At 50.0% G+C, this 15,035-nt stretch overlaps 1 protein-coding gene and 1 long non-coding RNA gene across 3 annotated transcripts; one reads left to right on the plus strand and one right to left on the minus strand.

Annotated features, from left to right (window-relative positions):
• Nucleotides 1-884: 884 nt before the first annotated feature.
• Nucleotides 885-9,657, minus strand: LOC145541583 (uncharacterized). Its single transcript, XR_014079135.1, has 3 exons — nt 9,508-9,657; nt 4,581-4,741; nt 885-1,263 (listed from the first exon to the last, which is right to left on the minus strand). It is a non-coding gene; the product is annotated as an uncharacterized LOC145541583 (long non-coding RNA).
• Nucleotides 3,841-14,673, plus strand: RCVRN (recoverin). Of its 2 annotated transcripts, XM_081578336.1 has the most exons (4): nt 3,841-4,221; nt 7,833-7,944; nt 10,773-10,902; nt 11,242-11,906. In XM_081578336.1, exons 1-3 carry the CDS (start codon nt 3,841-3,843, stop codon nt 10,886-10,888), a joined length of 609 nt encoding a protein of 202 aa, XP_081434462.1. In that variant the 3' UTR covers nt 10,889-10,902; nt 11,242-11,906. The 2 variants fall into 2 exon arrangements, 1 of the variants encoding a protein (XP_081434462.1); XR_014079132.1 differs by lacking the exons at nt 3,841-4,221; nt 7,833-7,944; nt 10,773-10,902 and adding exons at nt 12,468-12,566; nt 13,704-14,673 and having other exon boundaries at nt 11,534-11,606.
• Nucleotides 14,674-15,035: the final 362 nt, after the last annotated feature.

The following is a 15,035-nucleotide window of genomic DNA, read 5'->3' on the forward strand; positions in this document are numbered from 1 at the left end:
GGTGATGGGGAGGGGGCAGCTTCTGCAGAGCTTTGCAGGCTTTGGAAAGCCTGTGATTTTGCTCTGGGGGCTATCCAAGCTGAGGGCGCACAGCCCGATTTCCTTGCTGGGGAGCTCACTGTAGGAACAGGGGAGCAGGGCAGCCAGAATGCAGGGACAGGGGACAGTGCCTGCAGGGGTGGCCATGTGGAGGTGGGGAGAACGGTCAGATTCTGGAAGTGCTTTGAAAGTGGAACCAACATGATTTCGAGCCAGTTTGGAGTGGGGTGTGACAGAAAGAGGGGCGCAGGGGATGACTGCAAGGATTTCGGTCCAGGCAAGCAAAAGGACAGATTGCTATTTACCGTGTTGGAGACAGCCATGGGAGAGGCGTTCCTTCCATTCTCTAACTCCCACTCACGCTCTCTGAGCCCTCTTTCCCCTCTGCTTCCAGACCAGGGTCAAAGGGTTCTCTTGTCCTTCTGCTCACAGCAAGGGAAGGTGGGGGAGGGGGAGGGGGCTACGGGGCTCCCAGCTTAGAGAGAGGACAGGGCCAGCCTCTGGGAAGAGTCTGCGTCTTTCAGTCAAGGCCATGCTGGGAGAGGGAGACACAAATAGATTCACTGGCCAGAGACGAGGGCTTCTCCCCAAGTGGTCTTTGGGGCTCGGGGAGAGTTTATGGCCCCAGCTCAGACTTAACAAATCCCCTCACAATACATCATCTCCAACAACTTGTTTGGCTAAGGAACATAAACTCTCCCTCTGATAGAAGATGTTTATGCAGGTTTTCAAACAAACCTCCAGGTCATGACCCCTCTCTCAGCAGCATCAACACAGCTGCCTGTGGTCCCCTCCCACGGTCGGGCCCCTCCTGGGCACAGCAACCTGAAGAGTATGGGCAGTACCTGCTCCTTGCTCTTGAGAGAGGCAGAGGGGCTGGGGGCTCTGGCTTCCTTCTGTGTTAACCGGGGGTCCTGTCTCCTGGCCCACAGCCTCTTTGTTGTCATGGCAACCCAGCTCCTCACCTTCAGAAACACAGCTTCTGGCCCACTCTGCTCACCCCTTGAGAATGACAGCTTGGTTTCTTCCTGTGACATTGGCCTTGTCTTACCTGCAGGCTCGGGGTGGACACTCAGGAAGCACTTCTAATCACCTCGCACACCGGGTTCAGAGGCAAGGGTGGAGGTGTCTGACGTCATTTTCATGGCTCATGTTTTGTTTGTTGTTTGATGACTGTTCTAACTGCTCTTGAGAACAAATGCCTTGTTGCGGGCTAGTGAAAGCCTAGAAAAGGAGAAACTGCTCCTTTAAGAAAGAATATGCTATCACAAACTGATGGAAAAAATAGTAAGTACACAGACACACACACACACCTAACATTAAGGCCTCCTGAGGAGCACTCTGGACCCACAGTGGGTCGGGCCACCAGGAGGAATGGGTCAGCACATCTGAGCATGAACTTCCGGGTCCTTCCTGCATAACCTCAGCGGGGGCTGGTGGGTGTCTTTCTCTCAGCAGCAGGGACCTGTCATTAGCCTCTTATGAAATAGGATACAAACCCCAAGTCACTCGCCTACACACTGTTCGCTTTATTCTTTGTAGTTACCGTGTGTGCGTGCTAAGTTGCTTCAGTTGTGTCTGACTCTGTGTGGCCCTATGGACTGTGGCCGGCCAGGCTCCTCTGTCCATGAGATGCTCCAGGCAAGAATACTGGAGGGGGTGGCCATTTCTTCCTTCAGGGGATCTTCTCAACCCGGGGATCCAACCCACATCTCCTGTGCCTCCTGCATTGGCAGGCGGGTTCTTTACCACTAGCGCCCCCTACAAAGCCCTTTGTAGTAACCACCCCTGGATAAAGCCGAGACTTCTCTCCCATTCCAGATGGCGATTCTGGAGTTCCAGGTGTGACGCTCAGCCAAGCAAGGGCACCAGTGGCCTCTCCTTCGGGTGTTGAGATTTCAGGTACAAGCCTGCTCATTAGGGCTCTTCCCTGGGCCCACACTAGGTACTGAGCTGACCACAGGGGTGGAAGCCTCCCCTGGCCGAGCTCCTTCTTGTCCATCCATTCACTCAGCAAGCACTACTACTGTCTGCCAGCTCCTGGCACCAGGCTTGGTTCCCAACCAACGATCTACAGCTGAAATCAAGCCACAGGTAAGTTGTATTTATCCCACACCATGTTTTTGAAAAATTTGGGAATCACTCCCACAGTTTGGAAATTGCATCTGGAAATCTGATTTCTGACTTCTCGGGTTACCCAAAAATCTAGTAACACCAGGCCATAACCCCATCTGACCACATCCTAATGGAGGCAGCCCCTGCCATGTGTGACATAGGCCTCACCACTCCCTATTGCCTTCCTAATTCCCTGGCTTCACTCACATACTCCACATGCTGGCCCCTGTACACAGTGCAGTTCTTGATCCCTGTCGTAAAAGAATATGGACGAAAGGTAACATGTGTTCAGGGCTTCCCTGATAGCTCAGTTGGTAAAGAATCCGTCTGCAATGTGGGAGACCCCGGTTTGATTCCTGGATTGGGAAGATCCCCTGGAGAAGGGATAGGCTACCCACTCCAGCATTCTTGGGCTTCCCTTGTGGCTCAACTGGTAAAGAATCTGGCTGCAATGCAGGAGACCTGGGTTTGATCCCTGGGTTGGGAAGATCCCCTGGAGAAAGGAAAGGCTACCCATTCCAGTATTCTGGCCTGGAGAATTCCATGGACAGTCCATGGGGTTGCAAAGAGTCGGACATAACTGAGCAACTTTCACTTTCACTTTTCACTTCCAACATGTGTTCAGCTCTTACTACTGCCAGGCTCTATTGTAAATGCATTGCACATATTAACTCATTTCAGGCTTACAGTAACAGTGAGGGAGATGCTATTACAATGCCCGTTTAGTCAAGGAATAGTCACTGAGGGCCCAAAGCTGGCAGGTACCCTTCATGCAAAGGAAATGAAGTGGGGAACAAAACAGACAGGATCCCTGCCTTCAGGGTGCTTTCATTCTGATGCTATCCCAGGCAGCATGCGGAATAAATAAACACTAAGTCAGAAGGTGTACTTGAGAGGGAGAACAACCACGCGGGATAAACAGTTGGGGGCTTGCTGGTGGTTGGGGTGGGGGTGTTGCTGTTACTGAGAAGGCAACGTTTAAGGAAAGCCATAAGGCTCAGCTCGGTGCTCTGTGAGGACCTAGAGGGGTGGGATGGGGGAGGGCGGTGGAAGGGAGGCTTGAGAGGGAGGGAATGTATGTATACTTATAGACGACACACGCTACTGTACAGCAGAAACTAACACAGCATTGTAAATCAATTATACTCCAATTTTTTAAAAAATGAAAGAAAAAGAAAGGCACCAGAGGGTCACGTGGCTAATAAATTACAAAGCTGAGGTTTGAACCCGTGCTGGTTCCAAAGCCTGACTCCTAACCCAGCATTACAGGACCACCCCTGCTGCAGAGACACGGCGGAAGACAAGCAGGAGCATCCTTGCTCTTAGCTAGAGCTGGCGGTGGGGGGTGGGATAGGGATGGCCGCAAGGCAGTGGGCGAGGCCTCAGGTCTCAAGATTCTGATCTACTGTCCCGTCCTCCCAGAAGGCCAAGATGGATTGACCTTCTGCTGTCAGCTCTTTATTTTAATCTCAGGGGGCTTCTGGGAGCTCACCTCCCTCCCCCAACCCCAAGCTCCAGGCCCCTCCTCCCTCCAAGTACTGGGGTGCACCAGCCACAAATCCTCCTAATCCATCAGCATCTCAGGGTGCGACCGTCTCCGGCGGCACGCAGCCCAGCAGCCAGGAGACCCCCTTGCTCCCACCCACCCAGTGGTGACAGCCCAGCTGGGCCCACGCCACCTCACCCATGGGGAACAGCAAGAGCGGGGCCCTGTCCAAGGAGATCCTGGAGGAGCTGCAGCTGAACACCAAGTTCACGGAAGAGGAGCTGAGCACCTGGTACCAGTCCTTCCTGAAGGAGTGCCCCAGTGGCCGTATCACCCGGCAGGAGTTCCAGACCATCTACTCCAAGTTCTTCCCCGAGGCCGACCCCAAGGCCTATGCCCAGCATGTGTTCCGCAGCTTCGATGCCAACAGCGATGGCACCTTGGACTTCAAGGAGTACGTCATCGCCCTGCACATGACCAGCGCGGGCAAGACCAACCAGAAGCTGGAGTGGGCCTTCTCCCTCTACGACGTGGATGGCAATGGGACCATCAGCAAGAACGAGGTGCTAGAGATTGTCACGGTCAGTGTCAGCCTCCTCCTCTCCGGCTGAGAGGCACGGGGGTCTCGAGGAATTGAGCTGCCACTAATTCCTCACGGGGGCCTGGCTGGGAGGAGGGAGTGGACACCCAAGGTTGGTGACTCAGTGGCTCTGAGAATGTGGTCAGGAGGGGTCTCCAACAAACCAATGTTAATAGAGGGCTGGACAGTATTCTTGCCTGGAGAATCCCCATAGACAGAGGAGCCTGGCCATGGAGGAGACAGTCCATGGGGTTGCAAAGAATCAGGCACGACTTACCAACTAAGCACAGCACAGGGCACCTTCCCGCAGCCTCATTTTCCTCCTAGAGAAGAAGAATCTGGGTGTTTTCTATTATTTACCTTTACTGTTTCCTTCTTTCCCCCCCAGCTTCCTTCCTTTCCTCATTAAAGCGTTCTTCAGGGACTTCCCTGGTTGTCCAGTGGTTCCGATGCAAGGGTGGTCTATGCTTCCAATGCGAGGGGTGCAGTTTCCATCCCTGGTCAGGGAAATAAGATCCCACCTGCTGTGTGGTGCAGTTAAGAAAATATAAATAAATAAGTAGGTATTAAAAAAAATAAAACATCCTTCAAAACCTCTAATAGGACACACTCAGATTCTTTAAAAAAAAAAAATTGTTTATTTGGCTGCTGGGCAGGGGGGTCTTAGTTGAGGCACATGAGGTCTAGTTCCCTGACCAGGGGAGGAACCAACCCTGCCCCCAGCATTGGGAGCCCAAAAATCTTAGCCACTGGACCACCAGGGAAGTCCCTTTCATAAGATCTTATGGACAAACCCTAACGAACTTTTTGGCCAGCCCAATATATTTACATATTTATTCTTATTTTATTTTGGTCCTGTGGCTTTTGGGATCTTACTTCCCCAAACAGGGATTGAACCAGGGGCCATCACCACTGCAGTGAAAGCCCCAAGTCCTAACCACTAGACAACCAAGGAAGTCCCTTGCGAGTCATTTTAGAGACATAACATGTTTCAAATATGTTGGCCCAGGGTCAGATCATCTGCCAAGATTTTTAGGTGTTTGAAAAGTAGTTTTGTTTAATATAAAATGCATGCAATTTAGAAACCTATGCAAAAGAAAATGAAAATTGTCTTTAATTTCATCATCCAGAGAAAACTACTGTCAACAAATAGGCATGTATCTTTCCAGTCTTTTATCTATATATTTAAAAATAATTTTAGAATTAGGACATATTCACATATGGTTTATCATACTTTTCTTCAGCCACTATTTTATTATGAATATTTTCAATATCAAATTGTTTTTAACAGCTGTTTACAATTCCATCTTATAGACATGTCATAAAATTATTTAACCATTCCTATATTTTTGGACAGTAGGGATGCTTCTATTTTTTTCCCTATTATATCACTTTTATTTCCCTTCATTCAGTATCATTTTACTGGATTTTTTTTGCCCCCCCATCCCCACCCCATGCCACTTGCTTTCTTTCTCTAATCCCATTCCTGTAAAGAGAGAATATTTTTCATCTTTTATATAATTTTTGAGGCATTTGTAATCCCACTTTCATTCACCAAATTCTTCCACACTTATTAGGCAAAACCATAGATAAAACAGCCAAGGATGCAGCTGTGGTCAGTGATTCCTTCTTGGGCCTCCCGTTAGGGGCAGGTGTGTGTAGAAACCTCACTGGTCTCTGGGCGGGGCCTGCAGAGCAATCTCCCTGGATTGACAGGTGGCCTGCAGCAGGGACCACGTCCTCAGAACCACCTAAAGGATGCCAGGCCCAGCAGAGGCCTCTGAGTTGGTGCTTCCTCAGAGGAAGGAGGAGGAAGGAGATGAAGGGGTAGGGGGAAAGGGAAGGAGGAAGGAGAGGGTGGGGAAGCGTGGGGAGGCAGAGAGAGAAGGGCATGTCCACAGGTGAGGCTATGCAAGAGCGTGCCAAGCCTCTGCTATTCACCATGTCCAAGGTCACTGGCCTGGGAGTCAGTCATCTGCTGTGGGTTCTGATGCACCACCACCAAGCTGCAGGGCCTCCAGAAAACCACAGACGCTACCACCCCCCAGGGTGAGGATGTAAATGTTCTTTCTCAGTCCATTCCTGGAGGCCCTGACAGTGTGCCCTTGGTTTTAGAAGCAGGATGATGGGCAGCCAGTCACTCCCAGCCTTTAGCCTTCCGGCCTGCCCATGGGTCCCTGGCTCAGGAACTTAAGGGAGCCCTTACTTCAGTGCCGGGTACCTTGGGGCTCTGAGTGCTGTCATTGAGGCAGCTGCCCCAGCTGCGGGTTTTGACTTCCTTGCTTCTCTTGCTGCAGCACAGGGAGCTGAAAGGGAGTTTCTAAAGCCACTGCTCTTTCCTCCAGGTAAATTTCATAGGCATTACTGCCCCTGCCCAGCTGTTTCCCCAGTGTCTCCATGGCGTCCCAGTCCCAACACTTAGGTCGTGAGCTGGGACACTCAAGATGGGGGAGCCACAACCTTGAGCATCCACTCGGGGTCTGGCCAGCATGCTGGAATCCTAGCAACCTGGAGCTGAAAGGGCACATCAAGACTACCCTGTCCCTTTCCCTAGTCACATGTCGGAAGGCACTTCCTGCTTTGCTGGACATTGTCTACTCAGCTCCTGTATTAGCTAGAGTAGAGAGAAGTGAGAAGGACCCTTGAGCTTTACCCTCCCTAAGCAGAGGGGTAAAGGAGGGGCTTCCAGATGCCTTACCCAGCCCCTACCATGCTCTCCAAGACATTCCAGGAATAGTATGAGATGCAAGCACAGAGGCTCTAGAACCAAACTTGCCAGGGTTATAATCTCCAGTCTCCTGCTTCTGGTTGGCTGAATTCTAGCAAGTTAGCTGATTCAGTTTCTCCATCTGTGAAATGGGCCAATAACACCCACCTCATAAAGCTATCATGAGTTTACATGTAAAGACACTTAGAAATGTGGCATGTGTTAATCACTTAACAAACATTAGTCCTCATTACCATAAGCAATCCATGTGGCGCTACTGTTGAAGAACCTGCCTGCCAATGCAGGAGATGTAAGAGACACAGTTTCGATCCCTGGATCAGGAAGATCCCCTGGAGGTGGGCATGGCAACCCACTCCAGTATTCTTGTATGGAGAATCCCATGGACAGAGGAGCCTGGCAGGGTATAGTTAATGGGGTCGCAAAGAGTCGGAAACAACTGAAGTGACTTAGCACACAAGCACCATAAGCCAGCCTGCTAGGCAACCAAAGTACCACTTGGATTCAGAAAAAGCCATCTGATATTCTAAAACTTCTGGGCAGTGAGGTTAAAGGTACCAGTTTTCAAAATGCAGCCTTCAGGAAGCTTTTTATTTCTTATTTTCATTGTTTAATACAATGAAAGTAATATGTCTGCACGGTCAGGAAATTCAGACAGTGCGAAAAGGGACAAAATAAGAAAGGAAAGTCATCCTCACCCCTCCCCCTCATTCTCTTCTCCTTCTTAAAATACAGATGCCCCCTCCCCACTCTTAGGAACTAGGATTCAGTCGGGGCCAGTGGGTTGGGGGGCCTGGGCATCTGCATTTTAACCTTGGCGTCCTGCTCAGCCATGCGGGTTCCCCCAGAATCACTTCTGACCGGAGCTCCCCCTCAATTCGGTGCAGGCTATCTTCAAAATGATCAGTCCTGAAGACGCAAAGCGTCTCCCAGAAGACGAGAACACCCCGGAGAAGCGAGCAGAGAAGATCTGGGGATTCTTTGGCAAGAAGGATGATGGTGAGTGATTTCTCCTTCCCAGCCCTTGATTTCACAGTCCCGGGCTATGTCCTAGAGACCCCAGTGAGATTGGCCCTTCCCAGTCCAGAGACCAGGTTGGACGGAGGACCCCTCCTCCCACCACAAGGTGGTCAGGAGAAGCATGCTCAGCAGACAGTTGTGGGGCCTTCCGGAGCTGATTGAAAATGTCACCACCTCCCACCACTCATAAACCTCCACCACTGCCTGAGATTCTCTGGGGTTGAAGGCAGGCTCTAAATGATGGGGTTCTTTGGAAGGAAAAAAGCATCTTTTGTTTGGACAGAGTTAACCCGCTTTGAAGAAAGAGTAAAAACTCAAGGCAACAGCCCATCATTTTGTATACAAATGACAAGTTTTGAGGCTTGGCAAGCATATCGCTTTCCTTTTGAATGGAGTGCCCAGTTTTTTGTCGTTGCTGTTTTAGGACACTTTGGTTTACTTGTTTAAACCAAACAAGTAGCCTTCTGCATGACTGGGATGGGGTAAAGCTTACTTCAGAATTAGCATGATGTCCCAAGTAAGCGGGATCTCAATTTATATGGTGTTACTTTAGGAAATTAGTTTGGGTCCCCCCTCCCAACCCCCAAGCACCATCAGATGGAATTAGATTTCAATTCAATTTCAAGAGATTGATGGGGACGGGGGGCTGCTATGAGGGGAAATGAGGCGAGATCTTCAGGAGGCTGGGAAAGCCATCAGACTGCAAAGCAGATGAATGGCTTATGGGCAGAGGCAAGAAAAGTCTTAAACTGCAGGGCTGGGCTAAGAAAGTCTTGGTGAAGCTGAGGGTGTGTCCTCGGGCCCCCTTCTGCCAGGAGCTGACCTGTCTTTGCTCCCTCCCCTGTTCAGTCTGGCCAATAGCAGCCAATGGGGAGCGTGAGCTTGTACTGAAAGCGGTGATGGATTCCAGAACTGGGCGGTGGGCACTGCTGGTGCCTGAGGCCCGCGTCCAACTCGGGAAGCACACAGGAGAGGGGTTGGTGTCAGATGGGGACTGTAAACTTGAATGACCACTGGGGCCGGGATGATGAATGTGAGAGAAGTGGACAGTGGCCCAATGAAGCAATAGGGACTGGCAAACAGTGGGGCATGAGGGTCTGCCTGGTTTTATGGCCTCTGGTCAATTGTTACCACATAGGAATACAGAGCCATTGGGGCCTCATCGTCTGTTTTGTTGGTTTTTTTTAAAGAGAAGCCAGCAATTGAGATTTTTAAAATCTGCAGTGCCTCCACTGATGACACACTACATGGTCCACACACATCTGAGGAGCTGGTATCGGCCCTTTTGTGATCTCTGGGCCAGTCTCTTATCAGGGTTCCAGGTCACACAACCAAGCAGGATGTTAAAGTAGGCCCCTACTAATCTGCAGTCTAGGGAGAAGGTGGATTAAAAATGATATCTGTGACGTTAGGGCCAGAACTAGGGTGAGGCATGTGAGGTGCCTTGGCACAAGATTTAAGGAGATTCCCTTCTCAGGTGCCAGCCCTGTGCCCATACAATGCTGAAAGTGAGAGCCTCCTTAAATGTTGAAGGATAGGTACCTCCCTTTCCTCACCCAGACGTCACCTCCCCTTTGAACACCTTCTCCTGGCTGCTTCAGGTGCCTCCCAGTGGCACATCACCCCTCCAGCTCTTTAACCCCCATCTTGACATCCTGCTGGGTCTGCCAGGTGCTGAGTCCCTTGTTCTGTACTTGCTGACCTGAACACTGACCCCAGCGAATGTCACAGGAGGCAGTGGTACTCCTGCCAGGTGACTTGTGTTTTCACATGGTCCTTCTGAAGACCAGGCTTCACTCCACAATCAGCTTCTGACAGTAGGAGTTTCAAGCTATGAGTGAGGCTCATAGGGCAACTGGGACCTTAAAACCCACATTTCATCACCCTGACCTGCACAAGGAACCTGCATCCTAATCCAGGAAGGATTAAGGTCACCCAAAAGGCCTGGAACATAAAAAGCCAATGGAAACCCAGTTCAGCTAAGCCAAGCTTTATTGAGCACTTAGTACATCAGGACTAAGAGCTTCGCCATAAGCAGGGAGGAACATTTGCCTCATTCTAGAGTCATTTCTGGGCTTCCCTGGTGGCTCAGACAGTAAAGAATCTGCCTGCAATGCAGGAGACTTGGGTTTGATCCCTGGGTTGGGAAGATCCCCTGGAGGAGGGCATGGCAACTTACTCCAGTATTCTTGTCTGGAGAATCCCCATGGACAGAGGAGCCTGGCGGGCTACAGTCTATGGGTTGCAAAGGTTCAGACACAACTGAGCAACTAAGCGCAGCACAGCACAGAGTCATTTCTACAGGTGACTGTCTCCCCATCAGACCAACAGTTTCCCAGGCCAGAGGCATTATCTCACTCCCTTCTGTGCCACACCCTGCCCTCTGCCCCCTGCAATGACCTTAGTCCCATATACAGTGACTCTGGCACAGAGGAAGGGCTTAGGGAGTGCATTTAACTGGAGGGAACTGAATTCAATAGTTGGGGCAAAGCCCTTTCTTGTCCCAAATGGGGAGGTAGATTAGGGATGCAGAGATGCCTAGGAAAGGATTGCCAACCAATCAGAAGAGACACAGCACTAACCCAGCCTCCTAGAGATCCTGCAGGGCCTGTCATTAACCCTCTCATTGCTGGTTCACCGGGAGGTCCAGGGGTGCTAGGAAAGAGTTGGAGGGTGGGGTTATCCTCAGGGGCAAGGAGATCAGTATTTTCATAATAGAGCCATCCACTCTGGGTATGCTTGCAAAGATCAGCTTCAGTGCAGCTGGAAACAGCCTATCCTGACTGTATTATTTTCTCCTCTCGCAGATAAACTTACAGAGAAAGAGTTCATCGAAGGGACCCTGGCCAATAAGGAAATTCTGCGACTGATTCAATTCGAGCCTCAAAAAGTGAAGGAGAAACTGAAGGAAAAGAAACCCTGATGTCAACTGCTCAGGTCTCCTCCCTACCCACCCCTCTCAAATAAACACGCATGTGCACACATGTGTACGCACACACACACAAACACAAACACACACCGCCCCCGGGGCCGGGAGGGCCTCCAACCCACAGCACATTAAACCCTCCTGCACACCTCCCTGCCAAACGGAAGTGTCGTTAAGCAATTCACCAAGTCCCGCCCACTATACTGCCCGCCTCCCCTCCCCCCAGCCCGCCAGCCCAGGCCTCCGTAATAATTCTAGGATTAGGTCACAGGAGCCCTAAATATAGGTCACGGGAGCCCTAAATATCCCCGCCCCCATGTAAGCTCCTTTGTGGATTGTTGGGTAAGCAGGTTCCAATAAATGCAAGAGGAGCCGGGCACTCAGCTGACTGGTCATTCTCCAACTGGAAAAGGAAATGATTTCTGTCGGTTCAGCCTCACGGACAAGGCTGTGTCGCCGTCGCAGTCGCAGACCAGGGTGCTGGGACTGTGGTGCTGGAGGAAAGAGACACGGCCCTGTTCTCCTACAGTTCAGAGTGCAGAGGGGACCATAGACCTTGAAGAAGCCTGCTTGGGTGGTGAGGTTACCATGGAGACACGCGAGGCATTGTGGGAAGATACAGTGGGCGGGGCCGACTTGTCCAGAGATGGGGAAGGTTTTCCCGATGAAGAGTTTCAACTAAGACCCCGGGAATTGGAGTAGGGGAAACGTGGAGGTGGGAAAGTGATGTGTCTCAGAGACCCTGAGTAGGGAATGAGCAGTTCAAGTTCAAGGACCCTGAGAAGGCCATTGTAGCCCGAGAGCAGAAGGAGGAGGGGGGGAGAGCAAACTGTGAGTTAAGCTTCCCAAGTAGGCGGAGTCCAGACCATGCAAGGCTTTCCCTGCAGGCCAGGGGAAGACCTAGGGTTCACCTAGGCTGTGTGGGGTTCGAAGTAGGAGGGATTTGTGTTTGTAAAAGAACCTACCCCCCATCCCCGGCAGGGTAGAAATAAATTAGGCAAGACTGGGGCCTGGACATCACACTCCTATAATCGCCCAGGTGGCCTGGGCCAGGGGAACAGCAGTGGGGTGGAGACAACACGACCTGCTCAGAGGTATTTAGAAGGTAGGATCCACCTGACTGGTACAGGGAAAGAGGGAGGAGCAAGGATGGTCGGTAGCCAGGTTTGTGGCTTGGGTGCCCTGTGTAATCCGTTTGATTACACCGGGCTGCCTCAATGGTTTTCAGCTGGTTTTCATTGGTGATGTCAGTAGTTTCCACTGGTGATAGCCACCAGAGTGGGAAACAGCAGGAAGAGATGCTGGTTTTGGGGGAGGATGACAAATTCAGTTCTGGTCCACTGCAAGGTGAAGACAGATGTCCCCGCAGCCCCTACTTTTTAGGGGCAAAGAAAAGGAGCCACAGAGTCAGCAAGCGGCTTGCCTAGGGTCAGCTAATGAGTGGAAGCCAGGCCACCGCCACCCATTGGCCCACACTGCCTTATCAAAGTTCCAGGGCCTGGGACACCTCAGAGCTCCACCGGCAGGTTCTCAAGATCATTATGTTCATTGTTTTGAAAGCTCTTTTATTCTTCAGCCTTAAGTTCCAAGACGAGATCAGAAAAATATGCAGATGTCCCAGACACTTGAGCAACCTGTCTGCAACCCCCTGGCGCTGTGGAGTCTCCATCTGCTGGTGAGGGGGGAATCACCCCCACTTTAGCAATAGTGAAGGCTCAATCACTGCCACCAGAAAGTGCTGCTCTTTGTGGAGGACGACCTTGAGAGTCATCATAACACTTAAGGATGCAGTGTTTCCTATGAGCCAGTCATTGTGCTGGATACTGGGCATTGTTTCATTAATGGAGGTGTTATTACTAATATCCCCAGAATATGGATGAGGACACTGAGGCCACAGTAAGAGTAGGATTGGTACTCGAGCCAGAGTCCCTTTGATTACACCAGAATACCTCAATAGTTTTACCTGGACCTTACAGGACAGAGAATTTTGGGATCACACAGCATCAGAGCTGGAAGTGGGAGTGGCTATACAGCATCTGGTCCAGCGGTTTTGGCAGGAGGAGAGAAGCTAGCTGCCCAAGATGCCCCTCCAGTATCAGACATAGAGGCCACCCAGGAGCCATCTCAGAGGGAGAAGAAAGGCCCAGGGTGGCCTAGGGAAAGAAGCAAAGGGCTCAAGGCCTCACTCCAGTGCTCTTTCCCAAGCTGTGTGCTAGGCTGCTGGTGTGCCTTCTAGGCTCACTAGCCATCATTGTTTCTAGAATTGCAATGTTCCAGTGATTGCAAAGCCAGAATAGAGACCCACTAGGTGGGATTTTTTTTTTTTTTTAATTTAGGCTGTGCTGGGTCTTCATTGCTGTGCACAGGCTTTCTCTAGTTGCAGCAAGCAGGGGCTACTCTTCATTGCTGGGAGAGGGCTTCTCACTATAGTGGCTTCTCTTGTTGTGGAGCACGGGCTCTAGGGCACCCTCAGTAGTTGTGGTGCCCGGGCCTAGTTGCCCTCTGCATGTGGAATCTTCTGGGACCAGAGATCAAACCCGCACAGGGATCAAATCACCTGCACTGGCAGGTGGATTCTTAACCACTGGACCACCAGGGAAGTCCCTAGGCAGGATCTTTAAAACAACAGCAAAGTGAATGATCTAGGGAGCAATCTAGAAGGGAGACACTTGCCTTCTACTCTCTTGACATCTGACCTCTACTTCTCTCCTCTACCCCTCTGTCCACTCCTCTTGATCCCTGAGACAATGGACCACCCAGGTTTATTATCCCTAGGCTTATTACCACAGCTCTTTTTCCCATTTCTGGCCAGGAGCAGTGCACCAGGTTCTCCAGGGGTGGAAACCTTCAGCTCCAGTGAGAAACCAATGGAAAAGAATCGACAAAACACAAATCAAATCTGAAAACTTATTTTAATCATTAGCAGAACAAGAGCAAGCAGTCTGTGTGTGTGTGGCACCCCATTTGTGGAGTGAGAGAGGAGGACTTATTTACAAACGCTTTTAAAAAGTCCCTTTTATAAATGGCCGGGCCCTGAATAACTGACTCTCAACAGCATCCGGTGCTCCCGAGACATTTCACATTTCCTTTGACAGATGTGTTCTGAACCTGTTCTCAACCAGCTATGCTGGGAACCAGCTAGGAATTCACACCGCCCAGCTTTCTAGGTGCTAATAAGCCAGTGAGAAAGAGAAGAGACTTTTAAAGAACAGAAAAACTAGGGCATATATCTTAATGATTGAGTTGTGGATAATCTGGACACAAAAAACAAACCTTTGCTTTGCTATGTACGTGCCTAAGGTCATTGCTTCAGTTTTCCCTGGTGCAGAGCAGAGCCAGGACTGGGCAGAGGGGAAGATGGGCACTTTGGGTGCAAAATTTAAGATGGGTGACCAAAAGCTCAGTAATCAAGATAAATAATAATTTGATGTAATCATTTTAAAATAAAAATTAATGTTAAAATGTCCATTATGAGCAAAATATTAAAAAAAAAAATTTTTTTTTTCTGGCTGCATTCTGCATCATGTAGGATCTTAGTTCCCCCACCAGGATAGAACCCAGCAGTGGAAGCATAGAGTCTTAACCACTGGACTACCAGGGAAGTTTCTCAAAAATTTTTAAAGTCAGGACCAGACCCTGCATTTATATCTCATGGCCCCACTTACTCCACCCTCATCCTGGCCTGGTTCCAATAAAATATCATTTTTGTGAATGGTCCATGGGTTGTAGCTCACAGAGTTGTTGTTGTTGTTTTTATCACATTAAAATAGTACTTGACGATTGTGGAGTTTTGTTTTTGTTTTCATTTTTAGTACTCTCTTCAATTTTGCACCTGAACTGAGTTCCTCACTTGCCTCACCCTGGTCCCTGTCCTGCTGCCAAGTGTCCTTGACAATGGAGTTGCCAGGTGATGTACCAGATGTGCAATTAGACTTGAATTTCACATAAAATATATCCCATGGGATATACTTAGACAATACTATTATTCGTTGATCCAAAATTCAAATTTAATTGAGGATTGTGTATTTTTAATTGCTGAATCTGGCAACCATACTTGATAAGCATCATACCTCCCATCCCCCTAAAATAAGGCAGGATTTGGCCCTACAGCAACATATCCCCCCATATCCCCCCAACCCACTCA

This window comes from Giraffa tippelskirchi, chromosome 3, assembly GCF_054371585.1.
Source record: "Giraffa tippelskirchi isolate mGirTip1 chromosome 3, T2T-mGirTip1v1.2.pri, whole genome shotgun sequence".
NCBI lineage: Eukaryota > Metazoa > Chordata > Mammalia > Artiodactyla > Giraffidae > Giraffa > Giraffa tippelskirchi.